The sequence below is a fragment of the Aspergillus versicolor genome, assembly GCF_001890125.1.
Source record: "Aspergillus versicolor CBS 583.65 unplaced genomic scaffold ASPVEscaffold_11, whole genome shotgun sequence".
Taxonomy (NCBI): Eukaryota; Fungi; Ascomycota; class Eurotiomycetes; order Eurotiales; family Aspergillaceae; genus Aspergillus; species Aspergillus versicolor.
This window is the reverse complement of record NW_024467534.1, coordinates 651,822-678,245: the sequence shown is the minus strand read 5'-3', so window position 1 is coordinate 678,245 and position 26,424 is coordinate 651,822. Positions and strand designations below refer to the sequence as shown.

At 52.6% G+C, this 26,424-nt stretch overlaps 12 protein-coding genes across 12 annotated transcripts; 6 read left to right on the top strand and 6 right to left on the bottom strand.

Moving 5' to 3' along the window:
• Nucleotides 1-175: 175 nt before the first annotated feature.
• On the bottom strand, nucleotides 176-2,165 carry ASPVEDRAFT_140590 (uncharacterized protein; the record flags this gene model as incomplete). Its single annotated transcript, XM_040807668.1, has 4 exons — nucleotides 176-1,019; nucleotides 1,063-1,294; nucleotides 1,338-1,594; nucleotides 1,645-2,165. 4 exons carry the CDS (start codon nucleotides 2,163-2,165, stop codon nucleotides 176-178), a joined length of 1,854 nt encoding a protein of 617 aa, XP_040672500.1.
• A 475-nt stretch (nucleotides 2,166-2,640) lies between these two features.
• ASPVEDRAFT_875940 (UbiD family decarboxylase) lies at nucleotides 2,641-4,780 on the top strand (the record flags this gene model as incomplete). The annotated part of the gene is made up of 4 exons (XM_040818100.1): nucleotides 2,641-3,097; nucleotides 3,153-3,540; nucleotides 3,594-3,708; nucleotides 3,767-4,780. 4 exons carry the CDS (start codon nucleotides 2,641-2,643, stop codon nucleotides 4,307-4,309), a joined length of 1,503 nt encoding a protein of 500 aa, XP_040672499.1. The 3' UTR covers nucleotides 4,310-4,780.
• An 895-nt stretch (nucleotides 4,781-5,675) lies between these two features.
• Nucleotides 5,676-8,023, top strand: ASPVEDRAFT_140829 (anoctamin family protein; the record flags this gene model as incomplete). The annotated part of the gene is made up of 4 exons (XM_040807687.1): nucleotides 5,676-5,772; nucleotides 5,817-5,970; nucleotides 6,019-6,316; nucleotides 6,368-8,023. The coding sequence occupies 4 exons, from the start codon at nucleotides 5,676-5,678 to the stop codon at nucleotides 8,021-8,023; spliced, it is 2,205 nt and encodes a 734-aa protein (XP_040672498.1).
• Nucleotides 8,024-8,757: 734 nt separating this feature from the next.
• Nucleotides 8,758-9,492, bottom strand: ASPVEDRAFT_334783 (uncharacterized protein). Its single transcript, XM_040810743.1, has 2 exons — nucleotides 9,410-9,492; nucleotides 8,758-9,262 (listed from the first exon to the last, which is right to left on the bottom strand). The coding sequence occupies exon 2, from the start codon at nucleotides 9,249-9,251 to the stop codon at nucleotides 8,865-8,867; it is 387 nt and encodes a 128-aa protein (XP_040672497.1). The 5' UTR covers nucleotides 9,252-9,262; nucleotides 9,410-9,492; the 3' UTR covers nucleotides 8,758-8,864.
• Nucleotides 9,493-10,900: 1,408 nt separating this feature from the next.
• On the top strand, nucleotides 10,901-12,453 carry ASPVEDRAFT_46089 (uncharacterized protein). Its single transcript, XM_040813464.1, has one exon. It carries the CDS (start codon nucleotides 10,999-11,001, stop codon nucleotides 11,974-11,976), a length of 978 nt encoding a protein of 325 aa, XP_040672496.1. The 5' UTR covers nucleotides 10,901-10,998; the 3' UTR covers nucleotides 11,977-12,453.
• On the bottom strand, nucleotides 12,154-13,883 carry ASPVEDRAFT_46088 (putative xylosidase/glycosyl hydrolase). Its single transcript, XM_040813463.1, has one exon. It carries the CDS (start codon nucleotides 13,796-13,798, stop codon nucleotides 12,242-12,244), a length of 1,557 nt encoding a protein of 518 aa, XP_040672495.1. The 5' UTR covers nucleotides 13,799-13,883; the 3' UTR covers nucleotides 12,154-12,241.
• A 298-nt stretch (nucleotides 13,884-14,181) lies between these two features.
• Nucleotides 14,182-15,305, bottom strand: ASPVEDRAFT_46087 (alpha/beta hydrolase family esterase). Its single transcript, XM_040813462.1, has one exon. It carries the CDS (start codon nucleotides 15,136-15,138, stop codon nucleotides 14,326-14,328), a length of 813 nt encoding a protein of 270 aa, XP_040672494.1. The 5' UTR covers nucleotides 15,139-15,305; the 3' UTR covers nucleotides 14,182-14,325.
• A 363-nt stretch (nucleotides 15,306-15,668) lies between these two features.
• Nucleotides 15,669-19,452, bottom strand: ASPVEDRAFT_56293 (uncharacterized protein; the record flags this gene model as incomplete). Its single annotated transcript, XM_040815187.1, has 9 exons — nucleotides 15,669-15,859; nucleotides 15,944-16,331; nucleotides 16,386-16,478; nucleotides 16,769-17,497; nucleotides 17,551-17,696; nucleotides 17,745-17,838; nucleotides 18,335-18,711; nucleotides 18,785-19,085; nucleotides 19,135-19,452. The coding sequence occupies 9 exons, from the start codon at nucleotides 19,450-19,452 to the stop codon at nucleotides 15,669-15,671; spliced, it is 2,637 nt and encodes an 878-aa protein (XP_040672493.1).
• Nucleotides 19,453-20,170: 718 nt separating this feature from the next.
• Nucleotides 20,171-21,409, top strand: fhpA (flavohemoprotein; the record flags this gene model as incomplete). The annotated part of the gene is made up of 1 exon (XM_040807643.1): nucleotides 20,171-21,409. The coding sequence occupies one exon, from the start codon at nucleotides 20,171-20,173 to the stop codon at nucleotides 21,407-21,409; it is 1,239 nt and encodes a 412-aa protein (XP_040672492.1).
• On the bottom strand, nucleotides 21,162-22,081 carry ASPVEDRAFT_334556 (uncharacterized protein). The gene is made up of 2 exons (XM_040810736.1): nucleotides 21,418-22,081; nucleotides 21,162-21,178 (listed from the first exon to the last, which is right to left on the bottom strand). The coding sequence occupies exon 1, from the start codon at nucleotides 21,998-22,000 to the stop codon at nucleotides 21,563-21,565; it is 438 nt and encodes a 145-aa protein (XP_040672491.1). The 5' UTR covers nucleotides 22,001-22,081; the 3' UTR covers nucleotides 21,162-21,178; nucleotides 21,418-21,562.
• Nucleotides 22,082-24,075: 1,994 nt separating this feature from the next.
• Nucleotides 24,076-24,907, top strand: ASPVEDRAFT_46079 (uncharacterized protein). The gene has a single exon (XM_040813461.1). It carries the CDS (start codon nucleotides 24,116-24,118, stop codon nucleotides 24,605-24,607), a length of 492 nt encoding a protein of 163 aa, XP_040672490.1. The 5' UTR covers nucleotides 24,076-24,115; the 3' UTR covers nucleotides 24,608-24,907.
• Nucleotides 24,908-25,692: 785 nt separating this feature from the next.
• Nucleotides 25,693-26,002, top strand: ASPVEDRAFT_334333 (uncharacterized protein). The gene has a single exon (XM_040810734.1). It carries the CDS (start codon nucleotides 25,799-25,801, stop codon nucleotides 25,958-25,960), a length of 162 nt encoding a protein of 53 aa, XP_040672489.1. The 5' UTR covers nucleotides 25,693-25,798; the 3' UTR covers nucleotides 25,961-26,002.
• The last annotated feature ends 422 nt before the right edge of the window (nucleotides 26,003-26,424 follow it).

Sequence of the window (26,424 nt, the reverse complement as noted above, 5' to 3'; positions counted from 1 at the left end):
ATAATCAGGTATCTGGAAAGTCGAAGAGTGGAACTGTCCTGTTAGCAGGGCTCATGTCATATCTGGCATACATACCGTTCATGATGGAGTCAAGATAAGTCACCGGCGAAAAGTCCATTTCACCAGGAACAGGGAATCTACACAGTTAGCAATGCCCGTATATCAATCAAGCTACTCACCCATAGTCCAGGCCCGGAAACAATTCACTATATGAGAGCTCTGTCGACATCATATTCCCATCCCCAGCTTGCATGTTCGGTCCAATGGCATGCAACTGTTCATTCTGATTAGCCTCCGTATCCTGAGTCCGCGTCCGCTTCCTCAGCGTCTGACGCAGCGTAATCAACGCCCGGATATGCCTGGCCGATAACCACTGGCTATACTCCGACCCGGTCTCCATCCCCGTCCCAGCCCCAGAGAATACCTCAATGACTCTCTGCTGCAGGTCACGACATACCACATCCTCCCTCGTTTCCTGCCACGTGCAGAGAAGCAGCGTCGAGCTGAGCACCGTGTGAACCATCGACCACGTCCTCAGGGGCACAACAGAGAGAGCCTGGAAATCAAGAAAAGCACGGGATGCAGTGATCAGACTTTGTCGTGCTCGAGATCTCAGGGATAGTAAACGCGGATCTTCGTTTAGAAGTCCTGGTGATCTCTTGATAGCCGGTCGACAGAGCGCGGAGGCGATGAAAGACATGTGCATGCGCAATGCGAGATGTTCCAGGTGCTGCTGTAGATTTCTGCAGCTCTCGCGGGCGAGGAGGTGCGTCTGTGCTCGATTAAAAACACTGTCGAGATTAGTGAGCAGGGTGAGGTTGTGGTTTGGCTGGGGCTCGGCGGTTTCCTCCATCTTCATGATCTCGAGCCCTACCCAACAGAAGTAGTGCATGAGGTTGACGTATGAGAGTTCCAGCCGAGGCGACGATAGTGCTTCTGGTGTCCAGCGCATGTTTGAGACGATGGGTGGGCGGTCGTAGCAGAGGCTTAGAAGGCTGTCTTGCCAGACTGTCATTGACCTGGAGGGGTTAGACGGTACGCATGTTATGAGAAGAGGCGTACCATAGTAATTTCGCTTTCTGTTTCGCGTGCTCCGGCCAGTGCGAGATGCCTCTCTCCGTATGCAGACCCAGTGTTTGAGCCAACCTGACCGTCGTTCCCAGCAAGGCCCAGGCTGCATCGGACTGGCCGTTGTTCTGGAGCGTATTGCCGAGAATGAGGAGAGCCTGGACGACATCCAGCGATGGTCGAAGCAGGAAGTTTGCGAGACGCAGAGCCTGAAAAGAACGGCGGGCTGGTCTGTAAGTAATGGAAGTGTGTGGCATAGAGTGACGTACCAAAATCCTGGCACAGCTCAGAGCGCTGGGGGTTCTCCAGATCAGAGAAGTGAGCACCGGCTGCCAGTGTCGCCAGGAGGAGACTTATATGGCCAACAGATCTCCCTGACGTCCATTTCTCCGATATCTTATTCCGGTCGCTCAGTTCGCCTGACGCATACGTGCTCAGGTAGATGCATATATCCGACTCGAACTTGTCCACGTCGACGAGGATCGGGTTAAACGGGTATGCACATATGCGGTAGAAATGAAAGAATCTTCCAATAAGCACGGGGCAGTAAAGCAGTAAACAGTTAAGGGTACATACTTTAAAACCTCGTCTCGATGGGGCAGGATATCTAGGATAGCCACCCACCGATCATGCGGCGTCTTCGACTCGATGAACGGATAGCTCAGATACGTATTGTGCAGGCCCAAGACAGAGGTAGCCTCGCGAGCCATACTCCCATCCGGGTCCTGCTGGCGCAGTATCGAGACCAGCGAGTTATCCCCGGAGAACACGTAGTCCTGGTTCTGCGCCGAGCTCCGAGGGCTGTCCGGGGAGCTCGGCCCGATCTCTGCACTATGAGACGGTTGTACATGACGTCTAAGGTTATTCTGGGATGTATTGTCTGTTATATTACCGTTGGAATGTGCTTTCTTCCGAGTCTCTTCGACGTTGTAGGCGCATATCTGGGGGTGCTCTCGCCTGACACAAGTCCTGCAGGGATGGGCGCCATCACACTTGACCTTTCGCTGGCGACAGGGATAACATGCCTTTGATTCGCGCTGCTTGCGCTTGAGGCGAAGGACGCGGTCGATCTCTCGGCGTTCGATATTCGAGTCCATCGCACCACCTTCATGAACTGGTTTAACTATCCAAGTATAGCACCCCGGTATATTAATCAGCCTATCTGTATGTACGGACCTGAGAATGATAATAGACAATCGATAAAATAACATGAGGCGAGAGCAAGTGGCACTCGGGGACTCGGATGTGCGGATTTCCACATTGGGAACTCACGTGATCCACTGCGTATACTCTATTATTACATGTATTATTATGTTGAATTGTTCTCGAATAATTAAATCTAGCCGTATTCTGAGATTAGACTGACTGTTCCACATCTTCACCGAACTTCCAATCACTAGAATCTTGTAGTCTCTGCGGGTCCATGACGACTTCTCCGAGCCTCCGAGCCCGAGATATCCAGTATGTGATATCGGCCCGAGTCTACAAGCCGGTTTGCCGGTGACTATATAAACCTATAAACCTGCCTGAAAGCCAGACAGTTCATCACAGATAATCCGTGTATCAGTCAAAATGTCCGAACCCCACCTCTGCTTCCGCTCCTTCGTCGAAGCCTTAAAGGCAGACAACGACCTGATCGAGATCAACACCCCCATAAACCCAACCCTCGAAGCAGCCGCAATCACCCGTCTCGTATGCGAGAATGACCAAAAGGCACCGCTGTTCAACAACCTCATCGGCGCCAAAGACGGCCTCTTCCGCATCCTCGGTGGCCCGGCTTCTCTCCGGAGTTCACCTAGCGAGCGATATGGCCGTCTTGCGCGTCATCTGGGTCTTCCTCCTACGGCGAGCATGAGGACTATCCTGGATAAAATGCTTGAAGCGGACCAGCTACCTCCGATCCCACCGGTCATTGTCCCTACGGGGCCCTGTAAGCAGAATAGTCTAGAAGGGGACCAGATCGATCTCACGCAGCTCCCTGCGCCTATGGTGCATAAGTCCGACGGGGGTGCATACATCCAGACATACGGTAAGCCTTCATTTCCACCTACCATTTGAGGAGTTTTAATCTCTTACACTGCTAGGAATGCACATCGTCCAATCCCCCTGCGGCAAGTGGACAAACTGGTCCATCGCGCGCGCCATGGTCGCGGACAAGAACCACCTGACAGGTCTGGTCATCGAGCCCCAGCATATATGGCAGATTCATCAGATGTGGAAGAAGGAGCGTCGCGATGTGCCCTGGGCGCTGGCATTCGGCGTACCCCCTGCGGCGATCATGGCGTCTAGCATGCCTATCCCGGATGGTGTTAGCGAGGCGGAGTATGTCGGTGCGATGGTTGGGAAGCCGATTGAGCTGGTGAAGTGTGATACGAACGGTCTCTATGTTCCGGCGAATTCGGAGATTGTGTTTGAGGGGACGCTGTCGATTACAGAGACGGGGGAGGAGGGTCCGTTTGGGGAGATGCATGGGTTTGTCTTTCTATCCTTTAAACTATGAGGGTTGGATATGCTAATGAGTGAAGGTACATCTTCCCCGGTGACACACATCTCTGTCCGAAATATAAAGTCGACAAGATCACGTACAGAGATAATGCCATCCTCCCCATGAGCTCCTGCGGCAAACTCACCGACGAAACGGTACGCTTCCTTATACCATCAACCCATCCATGTAACTTATATGCTAACGATAGCTCAGCACACAATGATCGGCTCCCTCGCCGCGGCCGAAATCCGCAAAATATGCCAAAAAGCCTCCCTGCCCGTGCTGGACGCCTTCGCGCCCTTCATCTCGCAAGTAACCTGGGTCGCATTGCGCATCGACACAGCCAAGCTGCGGACTATGCAAACAACACCCAAGGCGTTCGCGAAACGCGTAGGCGATCTCATCTTCAACCACAAGGCCGGGTACACGATCCACAGGGTCGTGCTTGTCGGGGAGGACATCGATGTGTACGACGATAAGGAGGTGATGTGGGCGTTTTCGACGAGATGTCGCCCCGGTACGGATGAGGTGTTCTTTGACGATGTGCGTGCGTTTCCGCTGATTCCGTATAATGGGCATGGCGGGGCGTCGGCTGTGCGTGGCGGGAAGGTTGTCTCTGATGCGTTGTTGACGGTTGAGTATACAGAGGGTAGAGACTGGGAGGCGGCGGATTTCAAGGAGTCGTTTCCTGAGGATGTGAAGAGGGATGTGCTTGGGAAGTGGGAGAGTTTGGGGTTTGGGAAGTTGGACAAATAGATTATAAATAGTTATAGATTGTATAACAGTATATTAACAGTAACAGTATAAATATAGGCCAATTCCACAACTTTTAGGCTATTGTACATGACATCATTGCCAGCATTAAAGTATTAGGTGCAGTCGGTAATAGATACTTGCTGTTATAAGTCAACACTTGGCTTTACTAGCAGTGTTGATAGCAGAAGATACGACATACCTCATGATGGCTTCCGGAGCTGGGGATAGTAGAAGAGGAAGAAGACGACGACGGCGAGGAGCACGACCAGCGTTGGAATGAACATGAAGGTGAACAGGAACAGGCTGAGGCCAAAGGCCAGGTTCTGCCCGGGGAAGAGTTGGCGGGCCATGGATTCAGCAATCGCAAGCATAGCAGTAGAGACGATCGAGAGAGGGACGATCAAGAGAGAAGCTTTAGACTAGAAACCTGTAGACTAATAAAGGAGGGAAGCGTAGTCTATCCGTGGACGACCCTCCCCCCTTGATTTCTCAAGCAGTAAGGCAGACCTTGCAGGTGAGATTTGCAGTGCACATGCAGGCGAGAAAGGTTCATCCCGTTCATCGCCCAAGCTTATATCTCATGAGCAAGGCTTGTATGGAAGCGCCGGAGCGAAGCAAGCAAGCAGAATGTTGTATGCCTGCAAGGATGCCCCAGACTGGCCAATATTGGCAAGGAAAAGCTGATTTCATTGGCTGTAACAGAATGTTTGCGCCACAGCTCCACATTGATCTCCACCGCGTCCCACCGGGTGCGGCTTGTATAGCTCCCAATCGGGACTCGCAGACAGGGTGTAGGCAGCAGGATTCTGCAGTCTGACCGCATTCTGTCCCTCTCACAGCCCCTCGTCTCCGCGAGTTCTCGCTGCGAGTCTGTTCACGAGCTCATGGTGCGTCTATCGGTGTGCTTCTACTCAAAGGGGCACTCCCTGCATATTCCTGAGTCAGTGCACACACACTCAGAGAGAGGGAGAGAAAGAGTCTCAAGCCTCAAATCAAATAAGGAACAAAGAGAATAATGTATCCGACATCCGTAGGCAACAAAATTTAGAAGCGAGCCCACAGCGAATGACAGGCCAAGCACATTGGCCGAGCCCTGTAGGGCTGACCAGCTTCCCCGTCTTGGATGGGGATTATTGATTCTGGAATTGGGATACGTTGCACGATCTGCCAGGGATAGGATCAGAAGAGAAGAGTCAGGCTAAGAATAACTAATACGCGCCCTGAGTCTCCTTGCACTATCCCCCACCTGCTCCCTTATATCTCTATCCGTACTCTTCATACTCTCCATACTTGTCTCTCTCTCTCTCTCTCTACCTCTCAACCCTAGATATTCACTAATTAAAATGCTGGTTTTGTCCTGTTTCTAATGAGCCTCAAGCCCGATTACAGGCCTGCAGAACAGGCCCCCCAGCTAGACAACTTCGGCGTCGACTGGGTTGTGCACTATCAATTCGACGACATCGGTATGTCCAGGCCGACTTTAGCCCGTCGCTGCTAACAAGCAAAGATTCGTCCAAAGCGATCGAGGAGTTCGAGTCGCTCATCCACGACCTCCACGAAGCACATCTCGAAACACAGGTGCGGCATGGCCATGGGGCCTCGCTTCTCGTCTTCATTCGAGTCCCGCGGCTGCATCTGGGTAATCTCGTGTATCAGTCTCGGTACTGTATGGTGTATTCCTATCTGTAACTCAAGACTAATGATTGTAGGGTGAAGGACTGGCTGTATGGCATCATCCACGAAATCCCCGCCGGCGACGACGACACGATAGCAGACGCCGAAACACCCGCCGAGGCCCTCCGATCGGTATACCATGCAGTGACCTGGAAGAAGGAGCTGGGCGGTGCTCATATCACGCCGAGGCATCGCAAGTGGAAGAACATTGCGTCGGCGTTTCCCCTGCACGACCAGGAGGCCAATGCTGAGCTGCTGCGGAAATGGAGCAGGACAATACTCTTGACTGCGGAGGATCTCGATGCCATTCGGGCTCTGTTTGGCGAGAAGGTAGTCTTGCCTGATATCAGACTGGGTTGAGTTCCTGAACTGATAATGCTGCAGGTTTCGTTCTACTTCGCCTTCATCCAGTCATACTCGTCTTTCTTGGTATTCCCTGCCGTCTGGGGAACATTGACCTGGTGGTATCTAGGGCCCTATTCCATTACTTTCGCCATCGGGAACTGTCTCTGGGCCATGGTCTTTGTCGAGTACTGGAAGATCCGCGAGAAGGACCTGAGTCTGCGGTGGGAGGTCAAGGGCGTCGGAGCCCTAAAGGTGACTCGCACGCAGTATATCTGGGAAAAAGAAGTCAAGGATCCCATCACCGGGCAGACCGTGCAAGTCTTCTCGCCATACCGACAGTTCCTGCGGCAGCTGCTGCTGGTGCCCTTTGCGTCGGTTGCTGCTGCTGCTCTGGGGGGGCTGATCGTGATCACCTTTGCGATGGAAGTGTTCATCTCAGAAGTCTACACGGGCTCCTTTCAGGGCTATCTCGAGTTCCTGCCGACGGTCATCTTCTCGCTGTTTCTGCCCTCCATCTCAGGCCTGTTGAGCTCGATCGCGACCAGACTGACCAAGTACGAGAACTACCGCACGCAGGACCAGTATGACCTCGCGCAGACAGCGAAGCAGTTCGTCATGCACTTCATCACGGCCTTCCTCCCCACCGTGCTTACAGCCTTCGTGTACGTCCCGTTCGGCGCCACCATCGTGCCCTATCTCGACGTCGCCCATCTGCGTGGAGAACCCGCAGAGAACCCGCTCGACTTCAAAGTCGACCCCAGCCGTCTACAGCAGGAAGTCATCTACCTAACACTAACCGGCCAGGTACTCGACTTCCTCGGCGAGATCGTATACCCCTACGTCAAGAGCATCGTCTGGCAGAAATGGCGCGACTACCAGGCCAAAAAGGACGCCCTCCAGCACCGCAAACGCGCCTCCATCGCCACAAACACCCTCCTCTTCGACGACCCCGACGAGAGCGCCTTCCTGACACGCGTGCGCCGAGAAGCAGACGCAGACGAGTACAACGTCCACGAAGACACACTCGAGATGTGCGTGCAGTTCGGCTACCTCACGCTCTTCGGCGCATCCTGGCCGCTCGTCGCCCTCGGCTTCCTACTCAACAACTGGCTCGAGCTGCGCGGCGACTTCTTCAAACTCAGTCTCGAGTGCCAGCGCCCGCCGCCCATCCGGTCGGACTCGATCGGGCCCAGCCTGCAGGGTCTGGAAGTGCTGACATGGCTGGGCACGCTGTCGACGGCGGCAATCGTGTACCTGTACCGCGACGGGCTGGCTGAGATCCGCGCGTCGTCGTTCCTGCTGACCATCCTGGTTGCGGAGTGGGCGTATCTCGCCATGCGATTTGCGGTGAGCACGGGGCTCGCTAAGATACTGGGGAGTGTGTTGCGACGAGAGGGGGCGAAGCGATATGCAATGCGCAAGGGGTATATGGAAGTGGCTCAGGGTGGAAGCAGCAGCAACAGCAAAAGCGGCAGCCCCAAGGGTAGTGGAAAGCTGCGAGTGCGCTTCCGCGACCGGGTTAGTGTCTACACGAGTGCGACCGATCCTCCGTCCCCGCAGTCTGACACGGTGCTGCGTGAGGCTACATTGGATTCGGAGCGGCGGTTCTGGGAGGGGAGTGCGGTGGAGGATGGGGTGCGCATCATCAGGGCCCTGGGCAAGTCGGACGAATCCAAGGGCGAGAAAGAAATGTAGTTAGCAGGTTAACAATGCAGGCTGCAGAATTCAGACTCAACCCTGCGTGAAACTTGGCTTATGGCTATGCCAATGTAGGGCTGGCCCCAAATAGCAACGGGACGCGTAATGGAGGATGTATCAGATGGAGGCTCATCTCGCAGCTGGGCACTGACAGGATTTCCAACACTCATTCCCTGTTGGCTGTTGGCTGTTGGCTGTTGGCTGTGTTGCATTGAAGGATCATATTGGCCATTGCACTGAGGCTGTTGAGGCTGTACACTTTCATATGCGGGCTGAGCCGACAAGCATTGCGACAACCGTTGCTTGTGAACGCCAGGCAGCTAAATTCTTACTCAGCTTCAGTTCTTCCATGGGAGCCATGCAGAGGATTCTTGGATTGGGAGGCAAATGCTTTCCATGGTTCACTTCGCAGGCTGAGCCACCACAGGCACAGGCACCCAATTTCGAGATTTCGCCAGCAAGAACAGGCCTGGCTTACTGGATTGCGGATACTATGGTGACTGATTATTGCGGTCTTGCACCACTGCTAGGCGCAACGTCATCAGCCTGGGCCGGTGGATCAACGGGCCAGTCTGGAGCCACTCAGCAGGCTGGAATGGCATCAAAACGAACTAGAAAAGTCTAGCAGCAACTAAAATTAGATCGGCAACTGGGCTGACGTGCAATTTCCTTCACAGGCGAGAGCTCCACGGGCCCACAGGGCTCAGCGTTGTGGAGTATGAATGAATGAGGGAACCAGCCCGGGGATCGCGAGTGGCAAGCAGTGGCGGTGATGGCATAAATACTCCTTTCCTCTCTTCATATCAGGTTCTCATCTACATCTATCTATCTCTCTATCTCACTCTACCTCTACCTCTATATCCATCTCTATCTCAACCCATATCTCTACCACCACAATGAAGTTCATGCTTGCCTCCTCTCTCCTCCTCGCCGCGCTCTCCAGCGCGCAGGACCTCAACGACATCATCAACCAGGCCTCCTCTGGCATTGAGAACATCCCCGACGAGGCCACCAGCATCTTCAACTCCATCACCGAGTCTGGCGGCGCCATCCCCACCGAGGCCTCCTCCATCCTCTCTGACATCTCCACCGGCGGCACCTCTGCCCTCGACAGCATCACCGGCACCGACAGCAGCGCCTCTGCCACCGGCAGCTCAAGCGGAAGTGCTTCTGGCAGTGGCAGCGCCAGCGCCAGCGCCACCCCTACCACCTTCACCTCTGCCATCACCACCACCGACGCCGACGGCTCGCCCACCACCACACAGGCGACCATCACCAGCTCTGCCGCCGCTGATCCCTCCAGCACTGACGCTGGTGACGACGCCAGCCCCACGGACGACGGCGCTGCCTATGCCACCCCCTTCATGGGCGTTGCTGGTCTCGTCGGCGTGATGGGTGTTGTTGCTGCCCTGTAAACGTGAAAACAGCTTTTGTTTCCCGTTCGGTTTCAGGATAGATCGGTTTTGTTTATATTTACCTCACGTACCTGCTTTATCTTGCCTGGTACATAATGTATGAATGTCGCTCCTTAGATGATACACCCAATGCACTGTATGTTACATGAATAATAATTCTATCAACTCGATATTCGCTTCACTTTCCGTAATCATAATAATCATTAGACTGAATGTCACCATAAGCAACGCCTCCACCAGGGGAACTTCTGGCCCCAGGATGATCGTCCTTCATCTCGCATGGGCCTCCAACAACCAACTCCTGAAATGCACGCTGTTCCAGATCGTCACTGTCTCTGCCTTATGAACCAAAGTCAAACTCCCCTGCCTTACAGTGTCCGGTATGGTGTATATTAGTCGGTATTCGTGCCGTCTTGGCTGTTGATCTGGACCTGTGGCCTGTTCCACTGTCTTACTTGTAAACACACAGCGGGAATTCGCCTGCGGTTTCACTTCGTCAGTGGCTTGAAGGAGTTGGGTCTGGCCTGAGTCTGGGCGTATGTCATTATATTAACCGTCAATTAACTGGTCAGTTCCCTGTTGAATCACTGTTAATTAACCGATTTGTGCCGAGGTTCGAGTTCCGTCGGGGCGTCTATCCTTGTTGGGGAATATGCTCCGTTAGTGAAGTATCTCAAGTGCCAAAGCACAATAACTGTTTAACTGGTCTCATTATTTTATTGAACGCAAGCTGTAAGCTGTAATCGCGGCAGCAGAGGGAGATATGGTTCACATTTGGTTAGTGAGATGGTCCGGTTGATATATATATATATATATATATATGCATCTCAAAGGGAATGATCCGAATAAATACCAACTGGCATTAACTGGCTCCTACTGCCTGAATTCCGTATATTCTCGAATTGACGATCCCGGTGGGGTGGTTCACCTGTGTCAATGTCAAAGTGGCAAGGTCGACACTATCTATACAGTAAAAGTCTCGTATACTTGTTACTGTAGGATAGGAAGACATGAATGATATTATACTCTTTCATGTTGACTTTGGTACAGTTTTACACATATATGTCATCGCTGGTCGGAAACTTCCTTCAGATTCGGTGACTTGGATAAATGCCTGGAGTACTCAGGATATGAATCAGGAGCAAAGGTAGTCCCTGAGTAGAATAACCTTATTGCCCATGAAGACTGTATGAGCTTGGCATGCCTACTTATTACTAAAAGCTCTTTCGTTATAGGCCATTAATACTGCCTATTGTCACTGATCAGGGCTAAACGGTAGAAACAGTTTCACCCTGTCTGATCGACATCAGGAGGCGAGTGTTGTCTCGTAGAGCTGTCCATCATTGGCAGTTAATGTCCAAAGGCAATGAACCTGAAACAACCATCGCAGCGAAATAGCCTAAGGTCAGACGTGGTATCTACACCGGTATAGAACAGAGCATCAACTGCCGTTGAGCCCAGTATATAAACCCGATGAGCTTCTGTTGATGCCCAGCCTATAATAATCTTTTCATGCATTGACTATCTGTCCTTAATATCGCCATGAGTCTCTCCAAGATGAAGTCATCTTTTCTGCCATCTGCAGCCCTGCTGCTTCTCTCAATTCCAGGTGCCCTGGCACAGTGCAGCCTCCCATCAACCTACAGCTGGACATCAACTGATGCTCTGGCCGAACCTGCAGCTGGACAGGTAGCTCTGAAGGATTTCACCCAGGTTACCTCTAACGGCCAGCACATTGTATATGCATCTACTGCCGACGAAAGTGGCAACTACGGATCAATGGTCTTTAGCCCATTCTCGGACTGGCCTGAAATGGCCTCTGCAAGTCAGAATGCGATGGATTTCGCCGCTGTCGCCCCAACCCTCTTCTACTTCTCGCCAAAGGACGTTTGGATACTGGCCTACCAGTGGGGTTCGACTGCATTCAGCTACCGCACATCCAGCGATCCCACAGATGCCAATGGGTGGTCGTCGGAAGAACCCCTCTTCTCTGGAACCATCACCGGCTCTGATACTGGAGCAATCGACCAAACCGTGATTGGAGATGATACAAACATGTATCTATTCTTCGCAGGCGACAATGGCAAAATCTACCGCGCCAGCATGCCCATTGACAACTTCCCCGGCGACTTCGGCACCGATTTCGAGGAGATCATGAGTGATACTACCAATAACCTCTTCGAAGCAGTCCAGGTTTACACCGTCGACGGCCAGAACCAGTACCTGATGATCGTGGAGGCAATTGGGTCTGGGGGACGCTATTTCCGCTCGTTCGTGGCTGATAGTCTCGATGGCGAGTGGACGTCCCAGGACTCGACTGAGAGCCAGCCCTTTGCTGGAAAGGCTAACAGCGGTGCTACCTGGACGAATGATATTAGCCACGGCGATCTGATTCGCAGCAGCCCTGATCAGACGAACCTGGTTGATCCGTGCAACCTGCAACTCCTCTACCAGGGCCAAGATCCAAGCGGTGCTGGTGGAGGGGATTACAACACCCAACCCTGGAGGCCGGGTGTGTTGACGCTGAACGTATAAGTGTATTTAGTGTACAATGAGAAGAGAATCGGCAAGACCTTGATTTGAATGCGAATGACGATTTGGCAAGGTGGATCTAAAAGTGCAGTCACAAACTCATCGCCCAGAGTCTTCATATACATATCATAGAGATATTTGTTCATCTACCTCTTACGGTACCATATGGAGTGTTTCTTTCGTGAGCTCTGATGGTTAACGAGATGTTTATTTTAGTTATTTACTTGCAGCATAAAAACAACCATCAATAAGCACAACTCGTCTTTATTCACTCCTCAACTGCCTCCATAGTGAAACTCGACACCTTCACACTCCCACCAAGAGACTCCGTTGCAAAGTTGAAGATGCCATACCGGTAGCCCATAAAGAACTCCCACTCCGTATTCATGACAAATGGCTCACCGATATCCGAGAACGTAGAGCCATCAGTCGAGTACGAAAACTGCACAGTCTTGTCGGACGAAGGCCTGAAATTCCCCCGGGCACGAAGGTAGATCACAGTCGAATCACCAATGTCCTCAGATGTCTCCAGCGACCCAGTGTCCACAGTCGACCAGCCGCCGTCTCCCGATGTCATATCAAGGCCCTTCCAGACACCTACTACCTTGCTATCGCCATTGTCGATCACGCCAACCCACGCGGAGCTATCACGCAGGATCACAAGCCCTGCTCGATCCCCAGATTGCATGCTGCTGAAATCAAGCTCGATTGTAGCAGCACTGCTAGGGCCCAGAGCGCGATGGGTGAGCGTGTTCCGAGCCTGATATAGGTCGTCCGTTACTGTGACAGTATTCAGGATCAGTCCGTTATCCAAGCTGTAAGCGCTGGTGTCTGGGTTGTGGTTCCATTCCCATTGCGCACTTAAACCACTGCCCGTGAAGGAGTCTGTGTAGCTGAAATCTGGCGTGGAGACCTCGTCCAGGGGGACTGTCACGCTGGACGGCCACGTATTGACATCAGCCAGTTGCGGAAACCCTTGGTCGTTGAATACGATAGGGGCTAGGACGGGCACTCGTCCACCGGGGTACGAGTCACAGAACGCCATATAGTACCAGTTGCCATCGCCATCGTCCACTATGCCACCTTGATGAGGGGGGTCGCCGACGTCCGAAGGGCAGGCCGGGCTGTTGGATACTATAGCCGAGTCGTAGGGTCCAAAGGGACTGTCCGACTTCAGTGCGTACTGGATCCTAGACGTAGGGTCGATGTTGAGAATGTAGTAAGTGCCGTCAATCTTGTACATTCGGCTCCCCTCAGCGCTGTTGTCATAAGTATAGACAGACTCGGCACGGACATGACTCTTGAGGTCATCAGACAACTGGGCCACCTTGATTTCAGAGCTCCCGTAGGCGACATAAGGCGTTCCATCATCATCAAACAAGAGACCGGAGTCGTAATAGCATTCCGGGATATGGGCTAGTTGGGTCCAGTCCTCTGTTGGCCCTGAGGCAGTGTAGACGTATGTGCTGCTATACTCAACGCATCCGACCCAGAACCACTGCCCATCACTGGGACGTGCTCGAATCGTTGATGCATAAATCCCTTGTACGTATGCCGAGCCATCTTGGAGAGAATATTTCGAGCCCCAGTCAAGCGTGGGGACGCTGTGCCCGATGAACTCCCAGTGAACAAGGTCCTTGCTTGACAAGATTGGAGCCCCAGGGGAGTAATGCATGGTGGAAGCCGAGTAGTAGAAGGTGTCATTCACTCGAAAAATATCTGTGTCCGCAAGATCCTCCCATATCACAGGCTGCTGTTGGAGTGTTGTATCGCCTCGCCCAGCCCCAGTGAGCAAGGCGACGGTGATTGCAAGTGTAGACAACATGGTTTCAATAAAAACAAGAACAATAGTAATACTGAAACTTATGAAAACCTTCCTCGCCTTCCTGATATAGACCTGTGCCCCTCTGTCTGATAAATATGGAGACGTCCCGACAATTCAATAGGGGTTACCTGTCGGCAGCATATGAGAATGCATTCTATTAACCGAGATCCTAGAGAGACCAATAAAATATGCATGCAACGTTTCTTCAGAACCGACGGGGCTGACCCCACTGGCTAAATACCCTGTTTGGCACGGCTACAAGGACTATATGGTGATCCTTCCTCCATCAGTAGTTTGGGGTAGCGGATCAAAGGGTCCGTGTTCATTCCATAAATATAATCAAATATAGATACTATAAGAATATGGATATTTACCATATCAGCCAAAATAGTAGAAACAGGCTCAAGTGTAGCGAAGATCTTGACTTTATAACAGGATATAGCAGTGGAGATATGTTACAGATGAAAGTCATATCTGACACAACGGCAGTTGCAAGCAACTCCACTGCCGAGCTACTCCAGGCTGGCTTAAAACTGCGAGAAGAAATCCCAGATGAGACCTGGGGTAAAGGAATCCGCAGCCCCAGCATCAGAGGGCGTAGGGACGTGTCCTCCATCAAAAGCAACCCACTCCACGGGATAACCCTCAGAGCAACCAGTATAGTCAGTAGCAGTATGGGTGCCACTGCCAGCAGCTGGTTCCTCAGGATCCGCCGAGTCGCAGCCATTGACCTGCACAAAGTGGTCGCGCAGCTGCCGCCCCGAGTCAATTGGCAGGACATCGTCGCTGATTCCATGCTGGCCAAAGTATGCCACAGGATCGTTTCCGCCGTCACAGCCACTCAATTCCCCACCGGACAGGACTGCAACAGCGCGGAAGACATCTGCACGCGAACACGCAACGGAGTAGCTCATGGAGCCGCCATAGCTCCAGCCTGCAGCGAAGATACGGTCCTGGTCGATGCAGAAATTGGACTGGACTGCGTCGAGAATCTGGTCTGTAAAGGTGAGATCATCTCCGTTTGTATTCGCCCACCCAGCGTTGAGGCCTTGGGGAGCAACAAATATGGTCGAGTCTGCTGCAAGTGGTGCGAGGCCGTAGAAACTGCCGTCCACAACGGTGTCCATTGAACCGTCAAGCCAGTGGTATCCGATAACAAGCTTGTATGGATTATTCGAGTCGTAGTTGTCAGGGAGCTGGATAATGTACTCGCGCTGTTGCCCATTGACATCTGCTTGATTGACTCCGCTGTCTATAGATGGGCTCGTACCACATCCAGAAGAGCTGGCCGCAGCGAGTGCGCATTGGACGGTGAGGATAAGAATGTTTAGTCTGTACATGGTGTGTTGTCATGGAAAGAGGTTATATTGCTAAGATCATGAACTATGCTGTCAGCGGCACTTTTATATGGCTTCCCTTCAGTGTCATTTATATCATTGTTTCAACGAAATTGCCATCCCACAGGCACTTCTGTCGGACAGCCTGAAGATGTACTGTTACTTATCCGGAAATCATGTTTTAGCCTATTTAATACCTGAATGTCGTCAGCCCAGCTTTATGCCCGATGATAGATTAATTGCTCGGCTTCAGTTGCTGTAGCAAACTGCCGTGATTGTATAGCAAGAGTACGCATTCCAAATCAATGCCCTTAACCATATCCCAGTTGAGACGTTACTTCGGTTACAAATATATCTAATTTTCCCTCGCACTCATATGCTCCCGTTCTGAGGTTTAGTATATCGTCTTCTAGTCTGGTATACAGTAGCTGCACCGACCGTATGTTCGGTACTACCATCACTTGTCTAATATATATTATGCAACTACACTACACCCACTCGCTATAATACAACCAGTCCAGTCCATCTCTAATCTATATCTCCGACTTCCCTGCTCTACCCGCCTCCTTCTCATACCCTTCAGTCCCAGACGACGACGGAGCCTCCCCCTCCGAGATCGTCGTGCGCGGGCCCGTAAACACCTTGCGCGCATACACCACGTAGTACAGCATACTCGCAAGCCACACGAACCCATTCAGCACGACCGTGTAGTTCATATCAGCGGCTGTATTCAGTTAGCCACACATCCAAACAAGTAAACCACAACCAAAACCAAAGGAGGAAAGTAGAGAAGGGAAGGGAAACGTACGCCCCGGATCCTTAACAGTCGGAAACATGCTCAGCACCAACCCAAACGCCAACCAAGCGACAGCCACACAAGCAAAGCCCGTACTAAACATCTTCCCCGTATAGAACTCCCCGGGCGTGAATCTCGATTTCCAGACTAATCGGCATAGGATGGGCGTGCCCCATGCGACGTAGTTACTTGCGACGAAGAGCGAGAATAGTGCGTTTGCGGCGACGCTGTTGATCAGTGCCAGTAGGCCGAAGATTATGCAGATTCCGGCGAGGAAGAGGATGGCGTTTATGGGCTGTTGCTTTACGATGCTGTAGGTTGTGATTTTGCGCAGGATGGGCGAGAAGGGGAGGGCGTGGTCGCGCGCGAAGGCGAACACTTGCCGGGAGGCTGCTATGATCTGTTTTTATTAGCATTATCTATATATATATATATATGTGGAAAGAGGGCATACCAGGGAAAGCCCGATGAGGAACTGGATGAGGATGAGAACAGCCATGAAGCCCAATGCGCCTTTTTTGCCGAGGGCGTCGTAGTAGATCTGCCTCTGTTAATACCATATTGCAAGAAGTAAAAAAAAAAAAAAAAAAAAAAATATTTTTTTAAAATGATAAGAAAAAAAAAATAATAATTTATATTTTAATAATTTAAAAATAATATATATAAATATATATAAATGTAGATAAATCTAAGACCACGTGAATACTTGTGTTCTACCAAGCTAACCTTGTACCTTGGACCAGTATATTTACGACACTACGTTGCGATATCTATGAATGTTTGATTTTTTTTTTAGAAGTAAAAAAAAAAAAAAAAAAAAAAAAATTGAGGTAGTACCTGCGCCATTGGCTGTCCAAAGACTGTCCCGGAGGTATTGCTCACGTTAGGATCCATAACAGCCGCAATGACACTGAGAATCAAGAAGCCGAGAACACACGCGCTGCCTGCGCTGAAGAGGATCCCCCTCGGCACAGCGCGCGCCGCATGCATCGCCTCCTCGCTCATGTGCACGCACGAGTCAAAGAACCCGATAGACCAGATGGGCGCGAGGAACGCAAGCACGAAATTCCACCCGATCGGCCAGTTACTGGTGTTATCGACGTGCGTGAAGACGTAGTGCGCCGAGTTGAGGGTGCCCCCGCGCGCGACCTTCCCCGCGGGCAGGGCGACGACGGTGGCGATTATAATGGCGACGTTGATGTAGATGCAGAGGGTCTGGATGCGCGGCATGATGTTGCTGGCGAGGATGGTGCAGGTGCCGTGGACGAGGATGAGGCCGGCGTACAGGCCGTAGATGGTGCCGTTGGATGCGCTCCAGGTGCCGTCGCGGGCGATCGAGATGCAGGCCAGGATCAGGAGGGAGAGGGTATAGTCCACCGAGCAAATACCGCCGATGAGCCCGAGGGTGTTGCTGTATCCGACCAGGAAACTAAGCGGGTTCTTCCACTTTTGCCCGGCGAAGTAGTGCGTCCACCAGTAGAGGCCGCCGGCTGTGGGCATCGCAGAGGCCATATCGGCCATGGCCAGGCCGACGAAGAAGATCAGGATACTCGCCGTGAACCAGCCCTGCAACCTTAGCACTCCAAACGCATGAAGACAAACACAAATCAATGACATACCCAAATCATCCCCGCCGGTCCCGCAGGGAGAGAGAAGGCAATCGTCGACGCGATCGAGGGAACCAGCCCCATGATGCTGAACGCGACCGCGAATATCTGCACCGTCGAGTACTGCCGCCGCAGCTCCTGCTTGTATCCCATTTTCGCTACTCACTGTCAGCGACTCCAGACTGATCAGTCAGTGGCGAGCCTACCCAGCAATTCCTGGTCGTACGCGTCGCCCAGGTCGGGCGCGGCGACGGGAGCGCCGCGCGGAGAGTGCACATCGCCCATTGCAGTCGTCGCTCGCTGCAAGAGCAAGAGTCAAGACAGAGTGACAGATGAAGGACACTTAGGAAAGGAAGATCGAATTCTCTCATGGGGATCAGTCCAGCTCATCTCCGCACGAGCATCCCTGCCAAGGAAAAGGGGGGCTGGTGGGGCGGGATCGGCGCAATGATCGAACCAGCGATCAGCATGGGACTGTTCTCCGGGTAGTCCGGCGGATATGATTGGCAGGATCTTTTCTCATGCAGAACTCCACTGAAGAGGCAGCTCTGATTGGTAGATAAGGGCTCACCTTGAGCTCAAGCAGAATGATCTGCATTGATGAACAGAAGAAGGAAGGAAAAGACAATCATACAGAGATACGGAATAGACAAAATAGAGTATGGGTATAATTATTTATATGGTCTGATGAGACGGAGTATACTGTATACTATACGCTATGCGAAGCATAGGTCCAGTCCTGCCTACGTATTGGTATGTATTGGGGTACAACGCACAGACACTATAACAGCTACACCTGCTCCGCCCCAACCGCAGGCTGCGGCTGCGGATACGGAGGCGTGGTGTGATTGTGACTGCTCGCTCCATTATTAAGATTGCGCTCCCCCCGCGGCGACACCCCCCGGTTCAAGGTCGTCGTGTCCGAGTACGTGCGCCCCTGCATCGAGTCCCACGAGCCAGGCCCCATCTTGGCTTCCCACTCGTTAAAGTCCTGCCCCGGGTTGACGGACTCGTACGAGAACAGCCGCAGGAAGTAATAGAAGCCGCATGCCAGCAGCGAGCCCAGCAGCGGGCCGACCCAGTAGATCCAGTGGTAGCCGGGGAAGGACCGGTTGATCACGTCGGGCCCGAGAGAGCGCGAGGGATTCAGCGAGCCGCCGGTGTAGTAGTCGCCTGATAGTTATACATGGTTAGACATGAACATGAACGGCTTAATATGAATGGTTTAATGGGTAAGGGGGAGTACCGATCATTTCTGTCACGAAGAATGCAAGGCCAATTGCGACGGGCGCCAGGAATGTCGACTTGTGCTTGACCACTGCCAGCATGATGATCACAAAGACCAGCTGCGCGGTCAGGAACATCTCGATGAAGAGGCCCTGCGAGATGGACGCGCCGCCTCCAAGCCGCGTCGTAACATTCAAATCACCCGGGAACAAAGCACTGACGACACCAGCTGCAGCAATGCCGCCGATGAGCTGTGCTGCGAAGACGAACAGCCCGCGGATGGCTGGCATTCCACCGACGAGACAGAGCGCAAGGGTGACCTTTACACATTAGTTGGCTTAGAATGTCCGGCAGACCCGGAAGACATACAGCTGGGTTGAAGAGTCCTCCGGTCACTCGATAAAAGGCCCAGACGTTGACGGTCAGCGAGAAGCCAAAGGCGAGAGACGAGTAGAGCAGGGCCGGGATATTCGGCGGCGCGCCATCCACTGGCTTCGGGGTATTTGCGACCTGGGTGCCCGCAAAGGAAAAGAAGAGGAAGAGGAATGTGCCAACAAACTCGCCGGCTGTTGCGATGAAGTTGTTGCGAACGGTGTCGGCCAGATGCAACATGGGCAGCTGGTTCTGGCTGGGGCGCACGACGGGGGTATCCCCCCGGCCGCCGCCAAAGACCTTTGGTACGCGCATTTTGCTAGCTATTGGTGATGATAATGCAGGATCTAGTGTTGGGATTTCATCTCATCAGCCTCGCCTGGCGCGATGTGCTGGCTTGCGCCGGCTGCTTTATAGCCGTTCTTCGCGATTATCAACGTCATGACTGGCCTGGGCTGAGGCTCTGTGAAGCGCTGTAGAGTGGTCTAGACGGGAATTGTTTCCACGATTGTAGTATATGGAAATACGCTCGTCCAATGCGATTTAGAGGCGCGTTGAACGACGTCAAGATGAACGGAAACGAGCGGGCAAGCCATGGCAGCATTGTCCGCTGTAGTTAACCAGACATGAGAGTCTGGCCCAATGCAACGTATATCGCTTTGTTCTTGCTGGCACGCCATTCGCCAGATACGAGCCGAACCAGCGTCCAACGCTGAACCAACCAGTTGACGCAACCTTATCAAGCTGCAACCATGTTGCAACCTCTAACTGCAGCAAGTTAGCCCTATCGATTGACCTGCTTGTGCATTATCAGTCCTAGGTGTTCCCCGCGAGTTTGTTCACTGCCCTAATGCAATGGCAAGGCTGTGAATGGCTCCACACTTTTTGACCTCCGCGGAGAAACAGCAGGACCACGCCATGCAGTCGGGATTGTGCGGTATCGTCGGGCTGGACCCGATGCAGTATAAATATCATGATTCATCACCGTCACTTTGCTGAACCACGATTCCCCAAAGTCAATTCCTTCTGAACCATGTCTCTGTCGCCGGACCAGATCCCGCTCATCAAGGCCACTGTGCCTGTCCTCCAGCAGCATGGCGAGACCATCACTACGGTCTTCTACAATAACATGCTGGGTGCCCACCCGGAGTTGAATACCATCTTCAATGCCTCTAACAAGGCCAACGGGCACCAGCCTCGTGCTCTGGCCGGCGCTCTCTTCGCCTACGCTACGTATATCGACGACCTAGGCGTGCTCTCCCCCGCCGTCGAGCGCATCTGCCACAAGCATGCCTCGCTCTGCATCCCGCCCGAGGGCTACCAGATCGTCGGCAAGTTCCTGCTCGAAGCCATGGGCCAGGTCCTCGGCGATGCCCTCACACCGCCGCTGCTCGACGCCTGGGCCGCCGCCTACTGGCAGCTCGCCAACCTCATGATCAGCAAGGAGGCCGACCTATACAAGGCCGCCAACGGCTGGACCTCGTTCCGCGAGTTCCGCGTCGCACGCAAAGAGCCCGAGTCGGACGTGATCACCTCGTTCTACCTGGAGCCCGTCGACGGCGAGACCCTGCCCTCCTTCCTCCCGGGCCAGTACGTCTCCATCCAAGTCCCCGTGCCCCAGCTCAACCACGCCCAATGCCGCCAGTACTCGCTCAGCGACCAGCCCCAGCCAACATACTACCGCATCAGCGTGCGCAAGGACCCAGGCCTCAACCCGGCTGATCCAAGCGCACCCGCACACCCAGGCTACGTGTCCAACATCCTGCACGACAACGTGCATGTCGGCGACACCGTCAAGCTGTCGCACCCCTACGGCGACTTCCACCTGGACTCGTCGAGCGCGTCGCACCCGCTCGTCCTGATCTCCGCCGGCGTCGGCCTCACCCCGCTCACGTCGATGGTGAACAGCCTGGCTGCAGTGGAAGCAAGTACACGGCCCATCCACTTCATCCACGGCGCACATACGTCTACCTCGCGCGCCTTCCAGGACCATCTGGCCTCCCTCTCCAAAACCCTCCCGAACTTGTCCACTACATACTTCCTGACGAGTCCCACTGAGAGTGACAAGCAGGGCGAGAACTACACACACGCCGGGCGAGTGGACCTGGCTAAGCTCGACAGCACTAAGGACCTATTTGTTGACAATGACAAGACGGAGTACTACGTCTGCGGGCCGACGGGGTTCATGCTGGATACGAAGAAGGCATTGACGGCGCAGGGCGTTGATGAGACGCGTGTGCATATGGAGCTCTTTGGGACGGGTGGTGTATAACATGACACCTATCCATTATGAATTACGAATATGATATCCGGGTTTGACATCATCTCCTTTCCTTCTTTGTGTTTTTTTTTGTTCGCTACGGGCTGTCCCGATTGTTTGTTGTTAGACAGTGGCGCTCTTGGCCAGCCAATCTCCTCTCTTTAATTAATAAACTACTTTTTCATTCTCTTTTTTTCTCCTGCATATGATCGAGAATATTTTTATTTTTACCGAGTAGTTGCCGTCCTGATTGGCTGGGTGTCTGACAGCCGGGTGGCACCGGGTTCTTCGGGTGCTTCCGGTGAGCGAAAATAGAAGTCGTGTGTATAACTGGATAACTGGATAGTATGATGTACATAACTGGATAACTGGATATAAGGTGATGTCTGTCAACAACACGCGGAGTGGATTTGGCAACATCTCAACTCTAGAGATTGCACGTTGATGGTCTCCCATTCTATACAGACAGCGATGAAATACCGACCGGACTTCCTCCAAGATGCCTCGACTAGTCCTCCAGTCCTCACCACCTGTCGACTGGAACACCGCTACAAGACCTGCTGAATACGAGAACAACCCCGCTGACCCAAGGAAACGGTTCATCAGCCCCAGCCATGGTCGATGATTATATACACCGTATAGACGGAGGCAGTCGATCCGATCGCCATCCAACGGTCGGCCGTCATCACGGCGATCAGCTCAGATCACGACCCACGCTGGGTCAAGACACCCATCTCAGATCTCAGGTCTGTCTGATCCTCTTAGATCACGACGATACCGGCGTCAGCAGCACAAGAGCCGAAATGGTTGGCTGCCCGGGGTTTGAACGATTTGAATCCCGAGTTGGAGATGACGCTGAAGTAGATGCACGGCGGGGAACCTTATCCTGATTTAGGTTATTGTTATGGTGATGCAGGAGTATACCGTCATACTCGGGTTGAACGTACATCCTGGTGACAGACGACTGCCTGCCCCTCCGCTGCCAAGGCTTGCCAGAGAGAAAGCTGAGGAATTGGACCCTCGCTAGAACCTGAGCCCGATGGGATGGTTGTCGGTCGGGGTGGTTTGATGTCTATACTTCGGTGGCAGAACATGTCTGAAGGCTGGAGATGGTAGTAATGCCGTGCTTGACTTGACTCGTAGGGAAGAGTACGCTTGTGGCATATCGTCAACTGCACTGAACAGGACCACAATCACAACCATACGGCGTTATACTGACCTGGATAAATTCAGTACGCTGTCGAATATCAATCCAGATGGCTATAACGCATAATAATGGGACGGAGCCGGCCGATATGAGTAGTATAGTAGTATACAGGTTGACAGCACGCCACGGCATCAGGCCGGAAAATCCAGGCCGCAAGTCTGACGATGACAAGGATCCAGTATTCCGTATCGAGCGTAAGAACTTCCCGGTAGGGAAGTCCGTAGTCCGTAGCAAAACAACAGGGATTATGTGACGTGTGATGAGCGCCTCCTGCAGCGCCGTTGAGCGTTTCAGCAGTGCACCCTGAGTCTGGACGGGGCTGAATTCCGCTCGGAAGAGACCCGATGACAGCTATGATTCTCCATTCATACGATCCGACTTTGTCGACTGGATGGTTTGAATGGGGGAATCCCGTCTGACAGACCAACAGCACGGCGGGTATGATTTCTTCCGCTCGGACAGGGTCCAGCAGGGTCAGATCAGAGGAAACCGTTATCCGTCAGATGCAGCAGGCGCCTCGGCAACTAAGCGCACGAAGGAGCCGGGCGGCAGGTGACTGATGAGGTGACGCGGAGAGACGAGTTCCAGGTCAGACCATAATGGAGAGGCGGAGGGCTCCGGTTTTACTGTTTGTGTATCTACATGTATACGTAGAGCCTGCAGTGTCTACAGTATCTGTATGTGGGTGGATGTAGAGTGTCTGTATCTGATATGAATGCGAGGACATGCTGACATTGACCACCGTAGTTACCAGCAGTAAAAGTACTTTATTGTAATAGTATAACAGTGTACTTTATGTCGGCTCCGAGCTACGGCCGACATAACGACTTCATGGAACGAATCGAGGATCCAGCGATCGTTCGGACCCACTGCTGTCATCCTTTTGCTTTCTGAGTTGTTAATTTTTCCTTCCTGCTAGCGCTTCGGACCCGGCCGACGCTGTATGGCCATCTGGATACGCAGCATCCGGTCTGGGGTGACTTCGGCTGCGCTTCACCGAGCAAGTCACCGTGCAGAAGTTGTCATCTAGTCTGAAGCCAAAGAGCTGCACTCGGTTCCTTCTGGCCGCTCGGGTGCTGCTTCGGGTGTTTACATGGTATATAAATGGGCTGCCCATGATCTTTCCACCTTACCACAACAATATCATATTATATTCTATTCGCAAGCACCAATAACATCATCTCTATTCACACTCTCATGGCGTACACCTCTCCTGATCCCCTGTCGGCCAATTGGTCCTACGACAGCGCCATCGACCTGTTCTCGCTCAACACCATGGTCCCCGAGTCCTTCCCCATGGACATCCCCAACGACATGCTCTGGGATACCAAGGACCTGCCCGCAGACTTCTTTGCTGCCCCGACGGACATCAACGGCTTTACTGTCTCTCACGACGACTCGCTGTCTTCGGTATGTCATCATCTCGTCTCGTCCCGTCCATCTCATCTTCTCCCATGTACTGACTGAACCAGGACGAAAGCGACGACCAGTCCTTCTCACCAACAAACCTGATGTCCTCCACACCCCCCTCAGCAATCGATCTCCCCTCGCCCATCCAGACAATCCACCCCACGGAAACCCAGGCCCAGCTCCCAAAGCGCAAGGCCTCCTCCATCTCAACCTCAACTCGCTACTCCTCCTCCCCAGAACTCCCCCCACAACAGCAACAAGCACGCAAGCCTCGCAGCGCAGCAAACAAAGATGACACGGCGCGAGGCCGCAACGCCGCCAAACGCGCCGCCCACAACATCATCGAGAAGCGCTACCGCACCAACATGAACGCCAAGTTTGTGGCACTGGAGAAGGCCATGGCTGTGAAGCCGGCCGGCGTGTCCAAGCCTGTCACGACAACCGCTTCAACCGGGGTGAAGTCGTCCGCGTCGCTGAAGAAATCCGAGATCCTGAGCAATGCCATCACGTACATGCAAGAGCTCCAGGATGCGAATGAGCGGTTACGCAAGGAGATTCTAACGCTGAATCGCGACCGGAGGGGATATTGCTAGGCTTTCCATTTTATATTCATTTTATTGGTGTTTTTGTTTACTTAACTGGGCGACTACTGACTTGCTCCGGGTTTTGTCTGACTGACTCAGTCGTGCTTCTTGTACTATATATTCTTTTTTTCCTGGTTTATCAGCGATAGACCTTCTCCTATCTGGCGTTTCTCTGGTCGGTCGGTGCATGCATTGGATACCCGGAAAAGTTCTGTTTTGCCTCTGGTCTTATAACTGGCCTCTCTACTTCATTCATATTCAGGAGTTGCTGCATTCTACATACTGCATATCGACTGATACACTATACCGTTGAGTGAGGAATTAAGAAATGCAACCATTCCGAGCACTGGTGAACAGATTACCTGACACGTAAGAAGTCCAGAAATGGAGTCCGTCCAGCCTATAATATTTTCCCATAAATAACAGAAATAGCAAACTAATAAGCGGAAATGAGGGAAATCCTCCGGCCAGCCGAGGTGGGTATCAGGCGTTATTAGGCCCAACGGTCCAGGCCCACCACCATTTCCCAACGTTTCCTCCAATGCAAGGAAGGACATAATACACTACAGCTCATTGGTGTGAGCTGAAACGGGTACTTTACCTGCTATCAGTTAAGTGACCCGTCACCAGTCAACCTAACAGTGACAGTTAACACCTTCTCTGGATCTGCACAACGGGCGATTGACAGTGCATGCCCTTCCCTCCCCCAATTCCGATCGAATCCCGACATATCCAGCGTATCAGCTATCAACTGAACTCCGTAGCTAGCCGACGTAGACTCGTTTACACCTGTCGAGTCTAGGCTTGGACTTGGCAGTGCCATTTGAGTGTTAGGCCGCATACACTTGCGCCGCCGCCCCATCGTGCGCTGTCCTGAAACGGTCCAGACCACGGAATTCGACCACGATTGCCATTCCGCACCGGGCCGGTTTGGGTTTGGCCGTTGGACCCATGGAAGGGAGAAGGGTGACGGATGAAGGCTGGGCATCTAGTCTGCTCTAGTCTCGATCTCCTCCAGTCTCTTCCCGTACCTGCGGTGCTGCGGCCTGGGTGGGTGCATGTGTGTTTCATTCTGGAGGGGAGGAGGGATGCTTTGCAATATGATGCTGGTTTTTGATAGCTCATGAAGCAGTAGTCTGGTTAACAGAGGATACATCGTTTGGCTTATGTCTCACAAATGTCCTGAGAGAATAGATAGGTATGGAGACTAGCCTGGGGAAAGTCTTTACAGAGTACATCCGAAGGGTAAGACCGTCACTGGTCTTGTTCTCACCGTTCTGCCAATTATTGTTTCTTTCTGGCTGCTCTCTCCCACACGCCCTGCCATCTGGATGCAACGATGGGAGACGGGAGATATTTTGAAACATGATATGATAACATAGGCCAGGGCAACCATGTTCTCGTAGTCCCCGCCTGTTCACAACCAACCTCTACGGAATTAGATTTTAGTACTGTTTCTCTCTCTCTAGACAGTGTATCGTCACCAAGACTTGTTCAGCGGTTGAATACTCGTGCCCGCGAATCCAGGCTCGTATTCCGAACCTGCAAGAGGAATAGGTTTCACAATGAATTGTCGGTGATTCCCCGTTCGATATGAAGACGACAAGAGATCTTTCCATTACAACTCCTGTCTGAAATAAGGTGTTTTCAAACATCGACATATTCGCGTGGATCGCACTAGCTATCGGTATTTCGGTCATATATCTAAGTTTCTCTCACTCTTCCCATGATCCCATATTCCAATTCCCTGGACCACCGGCTTGGCCGATTGCTGGTAATACCCCGTCTCTGTACCACCGAAATGTAGAAAAGCAATATGCGAAATG